The sequence below is a fragment of the Branchiostoma belcheri genome, unplaced genomic scaffold (genome assembly GCF_001625305.1).
Source record: "Branchiostoma belcheri isolate BF01 breed outbred unplaced genomic scaffold, Haploidv18h27 scaffold3, whole genome shotgun sequence".
In the NCBI taxonomy this organism is placed as follows: domain Eukaryota; kingdom Metazoa; phylum Chordata; class Leptocardii; order Amphioxiformes; family Branchiostomatidae; genus Branchiostoma; species Branchiostoma belcheri.
The window spans coordinates 5,317,431-5,337,947 of record NW_017803909.1 but is presented as its reverse complement, the minus strand read 5'-3'; the positions used below and the strand labels follow the sequence as shown (position 1 = coordinate 5,337,947).

Sequence of the window (20,517 nt, the reverse complement as noted above, 5' to 3'; positions counted from 1 at the left end):
ATTTGGAACGAGCATGGGAAGTACGTTTGTCACTAGTTTGTGTAGGTTTAGGTGTCCAAGACAAAAATTGTCCATTGCGTCAATTTTCGGAGACTACACACACACTTAGAAACACATGCTGCGAAATACACGCACACACACACACACACACGCACACAGTCATGCATTCATACACCTCCTCATAATACTACTAGTCATAATGAATGCAGCTGACCAAGTCTTGTTGAGTGATAAAAACTTTATTAAGTTCAACACCCAAACAGTTGTTCTAGTCTCCATTATTATATTACGGCATATTATTGCCACTACTGTCAATATTACAAGACAGCAAACATAAAATGACAATAGTATACGATACACTCACATACAAAAGAGTATGCTTGAACTTTTTAAACTAATACTGTGTTTCACACATGACGTACAACTCAAATGATTGCTAATGTCGGAAAACTGTCCAATGTTTGGAACTTCTATTGCCATTGCTTCGTTATCCGACAATTAAGACCATATGCGAAGGTAAACATTATGCATTTGCTTTGCAAATGTTACCTTTCTAGTTGTATGAAACATTGCAGAGCTAGTCACGAGCATTTTTTCCAGAATGCAAGGGAGGGTTCATTTTCTTTTTTCTGAAGCTTAATATATAAACATAAAATGACAATGGTATACGATACATATTCATACACAAGAGTATGATTGAAGTGTTCTACTACTTAAACTAATACTGTGTTTCACACATGACGTACAACTCAAATGACTGCTAATGTCTAAAACTGTCCAATGTTTGAAACCTCTATTATCATTGATTCGTTGTCCCTACAATTAATACACAACGCGGAGAATTCTATTTATTCCCCTTCTTTTCCTTCCCCCTCTTCGTCCTCCAAGTGCTCGTCCAGATATTGGAACGGCTTTCCCGGTGCCGGTGTGTTCCAATCCTCCGGCCACGCAGTTTGGATAGTCGGACGTTCTCGGAGCTGTGGACAATGAAATGAAGAAAATAAGTACAAAAAGCACCTGGGCATCAAATCTTGAAAGTATAGTTTAAAAAAACAGTTTGAAACCACTGAAATTCTCAGAACCACTTCTGTTAGCAATGATCCCATTCCCCGCAAAATACTAGTATTCAACAAGATATAAAATATACATTGTACAAGCCTAAATGTGTTGATCTTGCTTCAAGTTAACTTTAAACATACCATACAGAAATGCTCACGTTTCCTGAACAAACTGTGTGTCATATCTGTCATTTTTTTTCTATAATGTGCTAACGTAAACAATAGCCTGGGTTGTAGCATTGAAATAACACTCCTGGTTAATCATTGGTTTACAGCAACTGCAATGTTCTAGCTACAAGTAGAAGTCCTGATGGTGGAAAGAATAGTTCCAATAGAATATGAAGGAAACGGAGCAAAATAAGAGTAAGGAAACCAGCTTACCGCCTCGTAGTATTTGTGCAGTTCTGGATACGTTGCCTCGGGCTTGAACCCCATCCACATGACGAAGGACAGCACAGGGAAGAAAGCAACGTCTGCCATGGTGAACTCCGTCCCAGCGATGTACGGGCCGCCTTCCTGTTAACGTTGGAAACGTTTGTAAGACTAGAAGCTTACGTTTGCAAAGCGAATGCATAATGTTTACCTTCGCAAAAGGTCTGCCCTGTTAATTCTTACTCAAACACATTCATATATATGGTGACAGGAGTCTAAATCCTCCCTGCAATAAGATTGCAACACGATGTAACCCAACACTAGTTACCATGGTGAGAGACGTCTGGTTCAAGTCATTGACCTTATTTGTTTGGAGAAGAAGAGGAAACAGAGCAAAAACAATATATTTTCCTTCGGTAAACATAAAAAGAGTCATCTGATGTACTCATTCGCTGAGATATCAGTTTTACAAGACACAAAAACTTTGGCTATAAACACCTTTATCTCATACTGGTACTCTTAGTTATACTTGCACGTCACACTTCGGAATATCCATAAGTTAGCAGCAAAGGTATTCTATATATTGATTGTAATGAATGACATCCTTAGCAAAGTTTCTTTGCTATGGTGAAGCTAGGGATAATAGTTGTCTGACCTTCCCCATTGAGAAACCATAGATGGTGGCAATGTGACTGAAATATTAGTGGCCACAAGTAATCTGTTTAGAGAAAGAACTCACCTCTTTCAGATATTCCTCCCAAACCATGAGTTCTTCCGCCAGATCCTCCATGGCGTCTTCCTCATCTGCCTCCTCGTACGCCGCCTCAAGTTCCTCCTGATAAACAACAAAAATGATGAGTGCTCACATACTAAAAACTAGAAAGGTAACATTTGCAAAGCAAATGCATAATGTTTACCTTCGCATATGGTCTGCTCTGTTAATTCTTACTCAAACACATTCATATATATATGGTCAGGCAGGAGTTTAAATCCCTCCTGCTATGAAATTGCAACATGATGTAACCCAACACTAGTTACTATGGTGACAGACGTCTGTTTCAGATCATTGACCTTATTTGTTTGGAGAAGAGGAAATAGATGAAAAAAAAACATGTTTTCCTTCGGTAAACGCAGTTAAAATGTGATCCAGCCGTCGCTGGCAATGAAGGAAACGTGTCAGCAACCTTAGTTATAAAATGCCATGATATCATTAAGTTTCCATAACAGTTAGCCCTAACAAGGACGTTTCTAATGAAGTTTATACATATAACTTCCATGCTAATTGGTTAACAGAGTAAAGAGACTCTTGATCTTTTTACACAACGAAGTCTTTTATTCAGCTGACGTTTCGGTGACCGTCTGTCACCTTCCTCAGGGCAATTCTGACTGGTTCACATTGCTCTGCAGCACAGGTGCCGCTGCTATATATGCATTCCCAGACATACAATATTTACATATCTACACAAATGCTACAATGCGTTCCCAAACGTACAGGAACAGTTAGTGTAAAGAAGCATAGCGTACATCGTTTTCGAATTCCTCTTCGTTGAATTCTTCGTCCTCTTCCTCCTCATATTCCTCCCAGTCCTCCCAGTAGCTGCAGATGGTGGTGTCGTCCAGTCCCACGTGCTCGGCGCTGAACATGCGCTGCAGGACCAGGGCCTCCTTCGTCAGGTCATCGTCGGGAATGAGTTTCGTCCCTCCGAACGTTTCCTGGGACAACACGGCATAGCAGGTAAATTCAACGTACGTGTAACAGTGTGTGTGTGTGTGGGGGGGTGTTATAGGCGCTACCAACTGACCCGGCCGATGGGTCTAGATGGATAGAACAAGCTAAGAGTGTAGTTTTGTGACACATCAGCGATCATACGCTTACGACAACAAGGTATTTCTATGTACTATCCAAGCAGAGGTTGATGGGGGTAGCTCGTTACCTTTTTATATATGCCCCGTTTTTTGTCGCTACCCTCACCATGTAAAAAAAGGTAATGATCAACCTCTGCTTGGAGAGTATTACTATGGACAACAGCATTTTCTAGCCAATGCAATGATTACATATGTATAAATATTGTCGTCATCTACGAAATCTGCCGATTTCTATGTACATATTAGTATAGTAGAACCCGGATACAAATGTGAACAAATGAGGAAGAATAATCTCTGAAAAAATCTCCATGGAAAACATGAATGCAATTCATGGAAGTGTACGAAAGCTAATTAAGCAGGAAATATTACTCGACCAACGATTTCGAGCGACAACTGTGTAACAGTAATGACATGGTCTGGTGAAAGTTCTAACTAGTTAAGAGAAAACTGTGCTGTACTCACCTCTAAGTATATCAAGGCAGCCAGGTACTCAGTTAACACCACTTCGCCGTGTTGCAGGATTGGGACCTGGAAAACAAGGGAAAACACTTAATTGCAATGACAGGATGCAATCGCTGGGTGACGTTTCGTGCTCATTGTAACATTTGCATTTCCCCAATGTTTTACCGTCGATGGAAGTTTTAAGCGATGTTGACGACTGGCCTACATCTAGGCATAATCAAATAGAGATAAATACTACAGCACCTCCCCTTGATATATCTGGGCCAATTTCGTGCATTGCGGGCAAATTTGTACATTACATGTTGACACTGTAAGCTACTATTGATTAGAATGATAGTAAAAATAATCTAATTTTTCAGATAAATTTATGAAGACAATCTTTATTTTTGCATGTTCATGCCCATGGGGCTAAATGCATACATCAGAATGTGATGTTACATGTACATCATACTGAGTAACATGATACATAGGATACAAGGATAACAGAATAACGTAAACGTCTACTACTAGAGAATAAACTAATCTAGGCCTTGAGGATTTCTTCTCTCTTTTTAAAGCAATTTACAATGCGCATATTTACCTCCTGTCTGGGGTCGAGTTTCTTGACTTCGTCGCTGGGGTTGTCCTCGTCCATTTCGGCTTTAGCGGTGTACTGGATCCCCTTCTCCTCCAGAAGGATCATCAGTGACAGGGCGGCCACGGTGCCGGGCGCGTAGTACAGGGTAACTTCGGCGGTGTCCGACATGGTGTCTATGCGCTGTTGTCAGTCTGACCACCGTGTGCCTTGTCAAGAGAATAAGACTGAGGAGTAGTCTGTGAGAGGTTGTTGGTGACTTTTTATATGTCGAGTCTATGTGAAATCACGTGATGGCACAGACAACTGAGAAAGTGGAACGACCGGTTCTAGTAAAGTGTTACAGTTTTTACCGCATTTGTCTGATTTCCGGGTGCTTGTAATTTAGATTTAAAATTGAATACAACTTTCATCTGTACCTGTATCTGTGTCAGTATAGCCGGTATAACCGCCCTTCGGCGTAACACACCAGCTTCGCAGGCACGCGGCGCGACGGCAGCTAGCTACTAGTATATCACCCCGAACGACTTGTTACACTCAATCTTTGCACATTTAATTGCAGGAGTTGTTTAAAGCTTTCTATAGTGATGGTGCCACAACTGTGCTTGGTGGCAACGAGTTCCAGTCTACGATAGTTCTTAGGAAATACGAGTTTTTGAACACCTCAATTCTTGGTTGATAACTCTGATATTTGAAGGCATGATCATGAAGGCTTCATTTTGTTGTATAGAAATGTGAATTATATACAAATGAGAGAGATCTCCTCTATGCATGTACTTGTATACAAGACAAGTTCCATACCTTGAGACATTTATATAGAACAGAAAATTATCAAAATTACACTATCATTGATGTCGGTAGTAAGTACAGGGTCTGTAGTGTACAATGGGGAAAAATGAAGCACCCGCAGGCTATTAGAAAAAGAGATAATTCTAAGACAACTTATGATTAGACAAGAGTTGTCTTCTCAATGAACTCGTTCATACATCGCCAATTAATGAATTAGTTTCTCAACACACAGATCCCACCGACATGCAAACACATGTGGAACCTTACAGAGACAAAACTAAACTCACTGAGTTTCGCTCTTCTTTATTTAACACAAACTTCGATTCTGTACATCGTATAAACAACAAGTTCGCTAGGTGGCGCTTTCATAGCTGCCCACACTTTTTAACACGTCCGCCAATGTCCTTATAAAAGTATACTTTTGGCTATAACAAGCCACCATCGGTCAAGAATCGACGTAAAGGCAAGTCGGAATACAACCCCTCAAACGTTGGACAAGCAGTTTGGGACGTTTTAGTTGCTTCTATTCGAGATTTTTGTTATTCCCAAACCAACGCCAACGCCAACAACCAACTTACTGAAACCGATCGCATAAGAACATCACACCCAGAAGCAGGGCTAATTCTACTGGGCGACTTCAATAGACTGGATATTAAAGACATTTGTAGTGGGAACGGACTGACTCAAGTCGTCGACAAACCCACCAGAGGACAGGCGATCCTAGACTTGATCATGACAAACCTCCAGTCTTACTACGGCGAACCAGAAATCACCGGTCCTCTTGGACTCAGTGACCACAACACGGTCCTGTGGAGGCCTAAGCTGCGTGAAACACACAATGTGACTAAAACTAAAACTGTGCGACCCATGCGGGACTCGGACATCCGTTCCTTTGGTCAGTGGCTGTGCTCTTATGAGTGGCAGGAACTGTACGAGGAACCCTCATGCGAGCGCAAAACAACCATCTTCTACGATACCATGGGAAAAGCCATCGAACAACACTTCCCCACTAGACAGATCAAAATGCACTGTAGAGACAAACCGTGGATCAATCCGGAAGTGAAATCACTAATCCTACAAAGACAAAAAGCCTTCTCTGATGGAAAAACGCTACTATGGAAACACCTGCGGAACAAGATAAATCGTGAGGTGAAGAAAGCCAGGAAATCCTACTACAGTGACCGGATTGAAAACCAGAGAAAAGAAAATCCAGCCAGCTGGTACCGAGAAATCAAAGGACTGCTCAACATGCAACACAAGGAACTCTCGATTACCATCCCGGGTAATGAGTCAGCTGATAGTCTTTTCATCGCGAACTTTATAAACAAACAGTTTGCAACAGTCGCTCAAGGACGCCCCGAGTTAGATTGTACTCAACTCCCGGCTTACCTGCCCTGTAAGGACCCGCCGCCGACAATCTTCCCATGGGATGTTTACAACATCATGCGAAAAATGAAAGTGGGGAAAGCCCCTGGACCAGATCATCTGAGCACGCGAGTACTGCGGGAATTTGCATATGAACTGTCCCAACCAATCTCAGACATTCTAAACACATCATTGAGGGAAGGGTACGTGCCACAGGACTGGAAGGACGCAATAGTAGTGCCCTTACCAAAATGTAGACCACCTTCTGTTGATAAGCTGCGCCCAGTTTCCCTCACATCACAGTTAGCGAAGGTGGCGGAATCCTTTATTTCCAAGTGGTTGATGCAGGACATCAGATCGTCACTTGACCCACAGCAATATGGGGGTCTCAAGGGCCGCTCCACTACCCACTACCTCGTGAGTCTGATGGACCACCTGTGCAGAGAATCTGAAAAGCCTGGAAACATCACAACCTTGATCATGACAGATTTTTCTAAGGCTTTCGACCGCATTGACCATACTGTAGCCATAAGCAAGTTGATCAAACTTGGTGCAAGACCTAGCATCATCCCCTGGATCAGTGACTTTGTGTCAAATCGGCGCCAACGCGTTCGTTACGGCGGACAACTGTCAGAGTGGGAGATACTTACCTGTTCTGTACCTCAGGGCACACTTCTCGGACCAATACTATTTTTAGCTGTCTTTGATGACGCTGTCAGAGATGCTGCTCCCAGTATACATGAATGGAAATACGTAGACGACTTAACAATGACAGAATCAAGGCATCGCCTTGAACGTTCCATCATGCAAGAAGAGCTAGATAAGTTCGGTCAGTGGTCCAAGGACAATTACATGCTTCTGAATGGAGACAAGTGTAAGATTATGACTATTTGCTTTTTGAGGATTCCCCCTGCACCGCCGTCACTCAACATTTACGGTTCAGAACTTGAAAGTGTGGCAGTTGCATGTCTCCTGGGAGTCTGGCTCCAGGCTAACCTGAAGTGGGAAACAAACGTAACCAAGATGCTCAACAAAGCAAACGGCCGGCTGTTTCTATTAAGGAGACTGAAACACTTCAACCTCCCTGTGAATGACTTACTGCAGGTCTACAAGTCATACGTGAGACCTGTAGTAGAGTACTGTGCCCCGGTATGGCACCCAGGACTCACTAGTTCCCAGTCAGCTCGCTTGGAGAGGATACAGAAGAGGGCACTGCGCACCATCCTGAGGGGTCAGTACGTGGACTACAACTCAGCCTTGCACACTACAGGCCTACAGTCACTCAGCAGCCGACGCACGGACTTATGCCGGAAATTTGCTTCTAAGATCAACCCTGACCTCCTCCCACCGAGAGGAAGCGAGGAGCATGGCAGGAACACTCGAAATGCTAACAAACTGAGAACTGTGAAGTGTAGGACAAATAGATACCAAAACTCTACCATACCATACCTAACCCGACTGTTAAACGAATGAATAGCAATATTGTTTTCAACACAACCCTTCAGAGAACTTGAAGAAGGAAAAATTGTGACTTATGTGATGAAAGAGTTAGGCCCGCATGTATGTCGTACTGTTCGCGAAAAATATCTATGTGTATTATATATCTATTATTTTAATCATCTTTTAATCATCTGTAACGGAGACATGAATGTTTAAGCCATGACAGAACTGATTTTAAATAGGTAAATTTAATTATCGTTTTTATATTACAACTGAATGACACTTTTAAAGTACTTGTAATGGAATCTGCAATTCAGCCAGAAGGCTGCGAGAGTTTCTTTTCTAATAAACCATTCATTCATTCATTCAACAAGTGCAGGATGAGCAGCATTTTCTGTACGAAAATGGCAAAAGAGGCGGCAAATCTAGATACTGATTTCTCATCAGCTGTAATTTTACTAGTAATCACAATGATGAAATTTAGCTGTACAACTCTTTGTACAGGATTCTTGCATATTTTCGACGTCAGACCAAGTATAATATAATACAGCTTGAAAAGAAATTCTGCAAAATGGCCACATCTGTGGCAAGTTAAAAACGAAATGTGGCGCTCATAATGTTGACTTCGTTTGTGCATACTTATGCGGATATTACATCATTGCCTAACCTTTAATACTGTCAGAACATCAGTATACTACAAGGCCTTCTCAGCCTTAGGGGCCAAAGTATTGTAAGTGACAGCGTAAGAGCAAGTTTGCAGAGGAGAATTTACGGATGCCATTATTACAACTAGTATATTAACTTTCAAAGCCTGACAGTACTAGTATATGCTGTTATCCTATCATTTCATTGTGACCAAAAGTACATCGTTACTTGTCCTTGAGCACACACCTCGAACTGTGTCTGTAAAGGTGCGGTGGATTTTGGGCTATCGGAGAGTATATCAACTTTGGCTTCAACTGTCGTCTTTCGTGACTTCGCCTTCACATAAGTCAGGCCCAGTCATCAGAGATGGATCACGCACAGTTTATTCTGCAAACATAACACAACCTTCCATGTGCCGGTGTTCGGGATATTTGGTAATCTCAAAATCACTAAAGTTACTGCTAACCCAGAGGTGGTCAGACGTCGATCCCATGATGCATTGCGCGAATTTTTGGCGCGAGATCTCCATTCCTCACTGTGACGTACAGACCTCACTCTGCTGCTAACCTGATAACTTTAAGCCAACAGAACATTTTCATTTGCGTATATAGATATCCTGGAACACCGGTAGAGGCTATGACGTCTGAAGTTACACAGTTCTCTCACTGTGCACTGAAGCTCGTGTGTTGCGCCTGGAGCGAGGCGGCTTAGCGGTTACATGCGATGCCAACAAATTTTACGACGGAGAGTGTACTTGACGTCGTTGACGGCGAAGCGAGGCTGATTTTTTTTTTTCGTTTTACAGCCACGGCCGAGTGTAACGGCTGATGTATCCACTTTCCCGCTCCGATAGCTGACACTGTTGACTCCGGCAATTCCAGTAATTGATCTGCCTCACCTCCTTCAGAGAAGCCCCTGTCGGCCCCCGTCAAACCTCCTAAATGTCATCGCTCATCCAGTTGATATCCAGATGTAAAAGTCATGATTAATGATCTTGGCACTAATGCTCCGTATCTAGCGAGAAATGTCAAACAGAAAATCAATGGAGGTGAACTAATCCAGTGCATACACGAGCGCCCGCAAGACGAATGAACAAGTCGTGATGTTTGGGAAAGCCCTGCCCGGAACGCTTTCTTGATACACTGAACCAGAAGGCAGCATTATTCCATGATCTGAACATACGGTGTTAGAATATCTTGCTGGATTTCACTTTACAGAGAGAATGAGTAAAATAGTCTTCAATTTGTCATTCATTTTTCATTGACCAAGTCGTGATCACGGTTTGTTTGGGAAAGCCTTGCCCGGAACGCTTTCTTGATACACTGATCATTCCATGAACATACGGTGTTAGAATATCTTGCTTAACTTTACTGTACAGAGAGAATGAGTGAAATAATCGCCAATTTGTCATTCGTTTTTCATTGTCAATGTGGTGCGCTGCCAGAAACTGAGCCGCTAGCTGTTCCCTTCGGCAGCCAAGAGCACTTCGCCCGCCTGTCTGAAATTACCGATACGGGGAGTCTAGCTCGGAGGAGCTTGGCTGGCCGTACAATTTTAGTTCTAGGGCCAGCCAAATTCCCCACGGGCTCAACTCCCCCGTAGCGGTAATTTAGATAGGCGGGCGAAGGGCTCTTGGCTGCCGAAGGAAAACGGTCAACGGCCCGATACTAGTTTGGCACCCAGGGTATCCTCTGGAGTGCTGGGGGCATTTCAGGAGCTCCTCCTGATGCTGTAGTCCGCTCCGTGGAAGTAGTGATACAGCTGGTAAGTTGTCTTTGCGTCCTTCACCGGAAATAGCGTCAGAGCCGACGTCACATGGGTGTTCCTCCAGAGGAAGTCAGGATCGAAAGGCCCGGAAGTGACGCTGGATTGGCCAGAGTACGTGGGCTCGACTTGTGCCTCATAGAACAGCCGGGAATACTGGATAAGATAGGACGTCAAATTCATATGGTTAATATGTACACATCATCTTTCTGTGTAAGCTACTAGTATATTCTAAGACATGTGCTGACGTCTAACAACCTGGCGTAGTTCTAAATACTAGTACCATAACATTCTGCGTAGATCTGTAAAGGACTTTGTATGACTGTACATGTATGTCAAAAACTTCGAGCTCCAGAGTTAAAGCGACTATGGAGGTAGAAAAATCACATTTGATTTTTCTACCTCCATGAAGCAACTGAATATGGGCAGATAAAGAAACACGATTGCACTGTACATCTCTGATTTAAAAAAGTATTATTATTCCGGCATTTTCACACAGTTATTGTTATTTCACACAGAGATTGGGTATTTCAATAAGCTCAAGCTGAAAGACTCAGTAAACCAAACATGAGGCATTATGTTGTATATAAGTCGTAGTTTCATTTGTACGTACTTTAGTCGTCTTTGTGCCGCAGACTTGGACGATGTAGTTGGCAAAACATTTGCTTTGGCTCTCCGTCCTCTCGCGAGACTGCTTCTCGCACATGGCGAGAGTTGAGCAGATCTCTACAGAGAAAAACAACAACACTCATAATCAAACCATGCAAATAGGTAATTGTGTAGGTGTAAACGGGGATTTCAATCTTTATAAAAAAATTCAAATACATGTAAGAGGACATAGCTACCACTCTGAAGTAACACTTATGAGAGTATGGCATTATAAAGTACTTGTTTAGATGTTTAGATCCTCCCCTGGACAGGACCATCGAGTGCATACGTGTCCCTGGATCGTTTGTTTGTTTGTTTATTTATTGGCATATAATCAAAGTAATAAAATAAACATAACATAACAAAAGGATATATGCGAGGGGAAGATAAAAGCCATTATGACCTAGCTGTCCGCGATCTTCCTCCGACAACATTAATTCAAATTATCATGAAAGTTCATCTGTGTAGTAATCATAGTAAAACGTTGAACTTAATTCCAACACACAATTTACACATACAGAGATTTTCAGCGACCACTCTTGCCTTCATCAGGATGACCAATCACTTCACGACGTGATCTCGCGAGAGTTACGGTTTACAAACACGTGACCTTATTCTCACTCTAATTCAAATTGGTAACGTGAAACACTCCATGCCAACCATCCGTCCACGCCGTAAAGTTAACGGTGATCACGCAGGAAAAGTATCCATATCTGTCCAGAGAGCGGCCCCCGCCTGGTTCCAGGTTTAATAAACAGCACGCTCGTCCCCCGCGTGTCATCAGATCCTGTCAGCACGGGGATCACTCGTCATTTGTTCTGACACTTATATTGCATGATCAGCAGCGCCTCAGAATTGGTATTATACTCAAGCAGGTGGCTGAGGGACTGAAGATCAATTTTTGATAAGAAAATTGCTTTTCTAGTCTATTTTGTTTCCTAACGAAGATATCGCTCAATAAGAAAGTGGGTAACACGTATCGACAAGCGCAAAACAAGCTGATATTTTCTTGTTATTGAAGTAAACGGGTCTGGACTAGTTTCTCGTTCAAGAACAGATTTGATTGGGCAGCTGGAATAATGTGATTACGGATGCATTTTTCGCGATAAGATATGGATATATTACGTCAATTTGGAATAAGATCGTAGGAAATTGAGCCGCCCTAAGGAGGCGATATCAGCCACGTCGTTTATCGTGATTCGAATCATAACGACGTGGGAGAATAAAAAAAGACGATAATGTTGGGAATAACGCTCTACATCAGCCACAAACGCCGATACTACTCTGGCGAAGCCAAATTTCAAGAAAGCAAACAAGCAAAATCTGTATGGATGTTTTTATCCACCTCATGAAAAAAATTTTCTAAATGTGGTCAAGATTATTCCAGTAAGGAAATAACAGACCCACGAAGGCTATTACTAATGAATGGATTTGAAGTGCTTACAAAGGCAGGGCCATTGCCAGTACAGGGCCCTGGATCCAGTCATGTATGTGATAACGTGCCCCTAACGTCCTATTCCTGCCGATACACTGCTCTTCCGCTTCATAAACTCACACAATGGGAAACTTACTGCTGAAAAATGACTTCCCTTTATGATATTTCCGGCTTAATGTGTCTGTTTATCCTGGGATGGGGACAGCTGGGGCTGGCAGGGAGACGGCAACGACTTGGTTTTTACTTCACGGTGATGCAAATATAAAACTTGGAAGCCATAATGCATAATGTTTACCTTCGCATTTGGTCTGCTCTGATAATTCTTACCCAAACACATTCATATATATGGCAACAGGAGTCTAAATCCTTCCTGCTATAAAACTGCAACATGATGTTACCATGGTGACAGACGTCTGGTTCAGGTCATTGACCTTATTTATTTGGAACGGAAGAAGAAGAAACAGAGCAAAAACAATGTTTTCCTACATCCTTCGGTAAACATAACAAAAGTTTGTTTGTACTTGTTGTTACTTAATGTACGGAGTTATGCATGTCACCTTTGAAGGCGGGTGCGCTGAAGATCGTCACACTGGCGTCCAGGACGGAGGAAAACGTCATGTCCTCCACATCACTGTCCGCACAGCGTTCCCAGCCTGCCTCACCCAGCAATACCTCCCCCATGTGACCCACGATAACCTGCAGGGTACAAAAAAGAACAAAGAACTAGAAAGGTAACATTTACAAATGCATAATATTTACCTTCGCATATGATCTGCTCTTTTAATTCGTACTCAAACACATTAATATATATGGTCAGACAGGAGTCTAAATCCCTCCTGCTATAAAATTGCAACATGATGTAACCCAACTCTAGTTACCATGGTGACAGACGTCCGGTTCAGGTCATTGACCTTATTTGTTTGGAGAAGAAGAAGATATAACAGAGCAAAAACGATATGTTTTCCTTTGGTAAACATAAACATCAGAATCATGTTAGAAAGTTTGTTACATTAATACCATACTTCCTGAAAACATTATCCCAAGATCATGAGCCTACAGAAAACAGGTGCAGTTGTTGTTTTTGTCCGAAGACCATGGTTATTGAACTGCCTGCAGCTGATTGAAAGAGTATGTACTGGTTCCAATATATACTGGTGCTTTAGGGTATAATCTGAATTGGAGATTTAGAGCTCTGCTGGATACGGCATCTTTCACGCAAACAAACTCACGTAGGCCTTTGTTGGATAATGTTACAATATATCTCAACAATCGATAGATATATAGCATATCTGTAGACCATTTTTTTTACTTCTCAGATTCTTTATTGTTTCCTTTTAACCCTACATTTTGTTCAGCACAAAGTGACAGTACAAAACAACGCTGTGGGAGACTTTTGTAGAATTCTTATGACCTATAAGTGTCATTAATAATTTGGCATACCGCTGTGATGTGCCAGTTAAATGTGTGCAGATATCGTATACTAGTACTCGTACGTTTTATACAATCCTTATCCATATCCAATTAGCAGTATATATCGATCACACAGGCAACACCTGCACATCTGAAACCATAGGATTGATTGGAAGTTGTAATCTAACGATTTGATCACGTTTTCAGCACCAAGGACGGGTCGCGCCAGGACACGTTTTAAAGGGACTTGGTAATTACAAAGGCCACATCAAAGATTTTGTGAGCACGTCGCTCCGTGTGCACTCTAATGATGTTATAACTTTCCTCTGTAAGGTACAGCGCTCTACGTGGAGACTTTGTTGTGCTGAGTTTTGTGAATGTTTCTTGATTAGCAGTGCGCATAAAAGGCACGGGTTATTTCTGTCGTAACAACGATTATTTTCTCCGGGGAGCCATCCAAACATTAAAAATTGAACCCCGGTGCCCTGCGTTCCATCATTGCCGTTACGGAGTTGTTGCAACACGAAGTTGTGATACAAAAGTATTTCCAGAAATATGTTAAATCCTTTTTGTTTATTCACAGCACGAAAACAGATATTTAAGCAAACTTTCCGCAATACGTAAAGAAGCATTAAAGGTGAGAAAATATTTCAGTAGACTTTACGATTTCGTAAAGGCTGCTGAAAGACAAATTCCGCCTTTCCGTTACCTTTCAGTGTGCCTAAATACGACGTTAACATATTTCATATCTTTACGCTTCCTTTACAAATCCGTAAATATGGTTGTGGGAATGGATTTCTAGTTTCAGAACAATACAGTGAGAACACTTGCATCAGTTGCATGTACGAGTACAGTAAAATTTCAGTAACATACCTATAACTAACATTTCTGTTTCAACATCCCGTGGCTCTTTGGTTTTAAAAGGGATTATGGCTACTTATTTTTTTATCCTTAGCATTTGCTACAAGAGGACAGATTACTTTTATTATGTCTGTTATATAATGCAATAGATCTGCCGTTCTTGATACGCTACGAGAAAGCCTGGTTATCGCGGTAGAGTGGTTACATTCATAGCTGGCGGAGGCTTATTCCAGTATACTGCCCACTTGTCATGTTGATTCTGTGTGAAGGTTTTGTATTTCCTGAGGGATTTCTCACAAATGGTGACCTTTTTCTAGTACAGAAGGAGGGCAGTGAACTCTGGCAGTATTCGGCGTAACCAGTCAAGTAACTCTGAGCCAAGAGGTCCCGGGTTCGAGTCCTGACATGACACCGATCTTGTGCCCTTACATGACTTTCCTCACTTTACTCAGGTGAAAATGAGTACTAGTATTGTATTGTCCCCTGTGTTGGTGGCGACATTAATATAAGTTGAAAAAACGTCTTGTGATTATATGTTGGAATATTAAAAAAGTCAGGTAATTGTCTCTGTGATATGGGGGGGGGGCGAACAGGGCTGATAGCAACATATGATGTCATCAAAGTTGACAAATTCCCGTTAGAATCACATAGGGATGACACTGATGTGTATAGATTCCGATGTACATCGAATGACGAATTATAGGTAGCATGTAGTGATACGGAATCAGATATGGGGGGATAGTAGGTGATGTCAACATATGATGTCATCAAAGTTGACATATTGCCAGTGAGAATCACATAGCAATGACACTGATGTGTATAGATACCGATGTACATCGAATGACGAATTATAGATAGCATGTAGTGAGTGATACTGAATCAGAATTACTCTGAACAGGCCTCGAGCACTGTTAAAATTATCTAGTCCCTGACAAATGCCAGCACATCTGACCGTCTTTACTCATCTCTCCCTCTACCAATCGGAGCATCTTCCCTTGGGCGTCATTTGGTCTTAAGGTTATAAATGACGTTTGTGTCCCAGCTGAAAAATCAGCTATGACTACGCGTACGAAGCGATTGAAATTTTGAGGCAAGGAGCAGGAAAAACTAGCCTCCTTCGCAGACTTGTAGCTAGGGTGGCGGCGTTATTTTTTCTCGGTGAGCGACGCGAGTTGTGCCGCAGTGGGACGGTTTTGCCGCCGAGGGAGTTTTGCCGTCCCACTGCGGCATAATTCGCGTTGCTCACCGAAAAAATAACGCCTACAAGTCTGCGAAGGAGGCTAAGGAAAAGCGTATTCTAAGATTTTTCCTAGAATCCGTTCTTAAGCGACCAGAAGTTTCAAACTGAGCTTAAAGGCTCTGATATTTTCCCCCATCTTCACGTTGACAAGTTGATAAAAGTCTGTTAGTGGAAAGAGAGCAGATTGTTCGTATGGGTCCACACCCCATATATGAGTAGTGTAACTAGCCGTATGAACGACTTTTACAGACGGGGTTTTGAGGCGTCTATCTTTAGGAAACAGAAGTGTAATGCGCTTATCCTGTGCGAATCTCCGGCTGTGCCTTAAGTGAGATGAATCGTGAGCCAACTCTTCCGAGATGGAGCGATAGAACTTCAAGAAAAGACTCCGTGCTAAAGACATGTTTTGACAGGAGCCACGGAGAAGGAACAGACTTTTCTTCATCATTTCGTAGGCGTATCATGGCATTTTACCGTCTTTTATGCCTACATGATCTACGCTGAGTTATCTGTTTTCTAACGCGTCAGGACACCCCAATGCCAGAGACGAACTGTAAGCGATCCCAGCACACCTCGCGAGGGACGCGTAAAAGGTTTTTTGTTTTATGGACGGGGGCAGCCCTGCATTGCAGGGATCACGTCACCTGTTAGACTGGCTAAACTTCATCACTCTTCGTCGGTCTGTTGATCGCTATTGACGCAGTATCCTTACTACTACGTACTACCCTGGATGCCAAACTCGATTCGGGCCGGTAGCAATGCCCTTCGACAGCCAAGAGCCCTTCGCCCGCGGGTCTAAGTTACCGCTACGGGGAGACTAGATCGGGGGGAGTTTGGCTGGCCCTTAGTTTTAGGGCCAGCCAAACTCCCCTCGGGCTCCACTCCCCCGTAGTGGTAATTTAGATGGGCGGGGAAGGGGCTCTTGGCTGCCGAAGGAAAACGGCTAACAGCCCGATACTACAGGCTTGGCACCCAGGGTAACTACGTACCAGCACAGACACACACACTCACGCGCGATAACCCCGTCCGAATGCCCTGGGGACTTTCGTGGTCAGACTCAGTCAAGCGTAAAATCGCGGGGAAAATTGCCCACTCAGGATGAGGGTATTGAGCATTGGAGGTTACGGCCAGACAGAACAGATTGTCTCCTATATCGGGCCGGGAATCTCCATTCACACATTTACAGTCCCTCTGCACGCACCGAGCACAACACACACATATTATTAGTCATCACACCGGCTGTAGATATGTCAGAAATACAGACTATCGGTCGTCCTTGGGTTGACACGGTTCGCTCGGCCTTGTCACCGGGGCTTGAATGAGAGTTCCGGAGGTGAAACCATGATGGATATCCGTGGGTGCCTCTCGTGATGACAACACACGCTAACACCGATACAGCACGGCTCAATGTTATCTCAGACAACCGTAATGAAAGCCTCAACAATTGCGCAAAATGACAAATTACAAATCCACAGGCAGACATTGCCGAGCCCCGAAGAAACAACATAGCTGCCGACATATGGCGTGTGATGTTACTTCACGTTAGATGGGCCATACATCAGACGGAGCTTGCCAATGCAATAATAACACAGCAATGCTCTCCGGCTTAATTGCTTTCTGTTTGCCGCAAGATAGCTGCAATCCTAACCATGTATCACCGAATGACTGAAATGTCTTTCAATCTAAAGCCACACGGGATGGATTCCAGAATGACATTTTGAAGATGCTTTGGGAGAGGGGGCGTTCTCATTATTGCTAGATAATAGTTTCATTACGATTGACTTATGAGCTTACCTCCTCTCGTTTGTCTTTCTGTCTCAGGAAAGTAACCACTTCATCGGTCTTGACGTATGTCTGGTCTCTGGCCAGGGCGAACCAGTCGAAATCGAACCACCGGCGCTCGCACAGATACTTCAGCACCCGCGTCTCGTCTGTCCCGGCTCCCGTCCCGTTCAGACCCACGATAGGGTAGCGGAGAGCCTCTGAGCTCGTCTTTCCCGAAGCGTCGACGAAGAATTCTACATGCACGTCGTCTGTCTTGGACGCCCAGGTGTTCTGTATCGCGGACACGTACGTGCGCAGGTGTCTAGTGGTCGTCTGGACCGCGACGTAGAGAGGACGTCTGACCCTGACTTCAGTCGCCTTTAGTCTCTGCAGCTCGCTGCTGTTGTAGGATTCAGCACGTTGCGGCGGTCTCCAGTCGAGAATGTTCTAGAGAAAGCAAGCTGTAAGCAAACCGTCACGATGAAGGCGACGCCTAACGTCAACAAACGACGTCCCACGCGGCCTGACGACCGTTTCCGAGCGGCCCAAACAGACACGTCCGGTCCTCGACGCTGCATCTTCTTCCAAAGATAGCTTCCAGTAAAATCCCCGCTGTAGTAAAGAGGTACAGGTGTGAAAATGACGCGATGACACGCGGACGGCTGCCAGACAGGCCTGTTCGTGCGCTGACACGATATCTCTGAGAATGCACCTGTCAGTCAGCGTAATGCTCCAGTCAGCGAGTTGCCAAATCCTCACGCAGGGACAAGCCTGATATCAGCACCCGCGAATTCTGCGGTATGTCCCGTCCGATTCGTTCACGTCCAAAAACTGACGGTCCATGCACCTTGAGGTTGTCTGTGTACTGCCTAGTCACGTAAGGTCTGCGTCACCTGCAGGGTACCGCTCAGGCTGCGTCCTCCTCACACCCTCGCGTTCCGCGGGTCTGCCGGTACTTGCGCAGTCGTGGCGCGGGCTAGCTGTGGCGGGTGATGATGGACAGACCCCGGCAGGGTGACGTGCACAAACCCCAGCAGACCTTCACTCCTCGGTCCTCCCAGGCACGGCCGTCATACAGAGGGACGTAATCCAGCACCGCATCTCTCCTCCCGGACAGGCACTAATATCGTGCCGACCGTAAAAAGAACTCCTCAGCCAGGGCTCATCTCATCAGCTCAACGGAGCGCCGTCTGCACCTAACGCCGCCCCGGGGAGCAGGGCTGACCCTTGACTCCAACGGTTTATGAAATTACTCAATTTGTGTTCTGGCACGGCGCCAGGAATGTATCAGGAGCTACCGCGACGCGGGGGACTCCGCGATAGCTCACAATCATATTAATATCGACAACTCGGAGACTTATCCTCTTAGAACATCTGCCGTCTTCAGACCAATCCTTTATTCATATCATGATTCACCACAGGCGAAAACAAACGACTGGAAATGTAGGAATTCTACTGATAGAGTCGCAAGACTCATTTGACGCAACGTAAGATGGCTATATTGCAAAAAGGACTTGGTTGGGGAGATCAGAAATATTTGTCCTGGGCACGTAGTTCAGACCATTAGCCACTTCGGAATTGAATTAAATTCCTTAACCCCATTGATGATAAAACCAATCATTGCAAATATATCCCTATGATGAAATAATGATAAAACATCGACTAACTACATGTTCCTGACAGCACAGTTCAGCACACATTGTTGTCGATAAGAAGACATGACTGTACAACAAGTGGGCTTTTCTTCAAGTCTTCTGTCAACATCGCCCATTATCAGCGAGCGAACATACGGAGTGTGGTTTTTATGGACGCCAGGTCTCATCGCTGCATTCATCATACATAATTTACGAATCTCTGGGCATTAAGCAACAACACTCCAACTGTGGTATGATTTACAGCCAGCTGGACGGGTAGACGGATATCGCCATGAAACAGCTTCTTTTCACTGTCACAAGATGTACATGTATGGGTGTCTGGGCGGGAAATTTAGTTTCTTTTAAGACATATTACAAAAGCTCGACATCTCCTAGAAACTAGAACTGTTTATCCGTTGTCAATCAGAGCTAGGGTCGAGCGTGCGTTTGTAGAGTGAATATGAAATCTACACTGTCAATCTGTAACTATGAGTAGCACTTGACATACTATGCTTTCATTGTTTAGCCATGCTCATAGAAGGGAAAGACGCGTGCTGCCTTCAATATATTGAAATCATGGAATCTCCGGGAATCCGGGCCACACTCTATCTTAAAACGTGCACGTGTTGGCTGAAGACGGCGTCTAGTGATGATACTCTCAGTGTAGGGTGTACGTACGGACCGCTCTATAAATACAATAGTAGGCAGCTATATGAGTCATTTTACGGCACATCACAATACGATCTCGTCCCTTCAATTCCTAGGAATGAAATGTACCGTCATGTTCATTCGGTTTTTTTTTTTTCACAATAAAGACACAGTTCTTTGGCGATTCGCGGCCACTCATTTTACCAATAGCTCATTTCGTTTTCGATCTCAACTTATGTTTACCGAAGGACAAAATACTGTTTTTGCTCAGTTTCTTCCTCTTCTTCTTCTCCAAACAAATAAGGTCAATGACCTGAACCAGGCGTCTGTCACCATGGTAACTAGTGTTGGCCATGGGTTGCATCATGTTGTAATTTTATAGCAGGAGGGATTTAGACTCCTGTCTGACCATATATGCCAATGTGTTTGAGAAAGAATTAACAGAGCAGACCATATGCGTAAACATTATGCTTTTGCTTTGCAAATATTACCTTTCTAGTTTGATAGGTTGTGTTTTGAACTATGAAAACATAAAACAGAGG

General features: G+C 43.6%; 1 protein-coding gene and 1 pseudogene across 1 annotated transcript; both read right to left on the bottom strand.

Annotated features, from left to right (window-relative positions):
• Positions 1-299: 299 nt before the first annotated feature.
• Positions 300-4,572, bottom strand: LOC109473912 (glutathione S-transferase A-like). Its single transcript, XM_019774063.1, has 6 exons — positions 4,339-4,572; positions 3,759-3,824; positions 2,955-3,143; positions 2,170-2,265; positions 1,440-1,574; positions 300-977 (listed from the first exon to the last, which is right to left on the bottom strand). Exons 1-6 carry the CDS (start codon positions 4,501-4,503, stop codon positions 849-851), a joined length of 780 nt encoding a protein of 259 aa, XP_019629622.1. The 5' UTR covers positions 4,504-4,572; the 3' UTR covers positions 300-848.
• A 5,699-nt stretch (positions 4,573-10,271) lies between these two features.
• LOC109473384 lies at positions 10,272-18,536 on the bottom strand (annotated as a pseudogene).
• Between the last annotated feature and the right edge of the window lie 1,981 nt (positions 18,537-20,517).

What these genes read in the sequence shown, in the direction of transcription:
- LOC109473912 (XM_019774063.1), bottom strand. Translation starts at nt 4,503, where the DNA reads ATGTCGGACACCGCCGAAGTTACCCTGTACTACGCGCCCGGCACCGTG. An exon ending in GGGAGGAATATCTGAAAGAG is followed by an intron (nt 1,575 to 2,169) that starts GTGAGTTCTTTC and finishes CAACGTTAACAG; the next exon opens with GAAGGCGGCCCGTACATCGC. An exon ending in TGCACAAATACTACGAGGCG is followed by an intron (nt 978 to 1,439) that starts GTAAGCTGGTTT and finishes CATTGTCCACAG; the next exon opens with CTCCGAGAACGTCCGACTAT.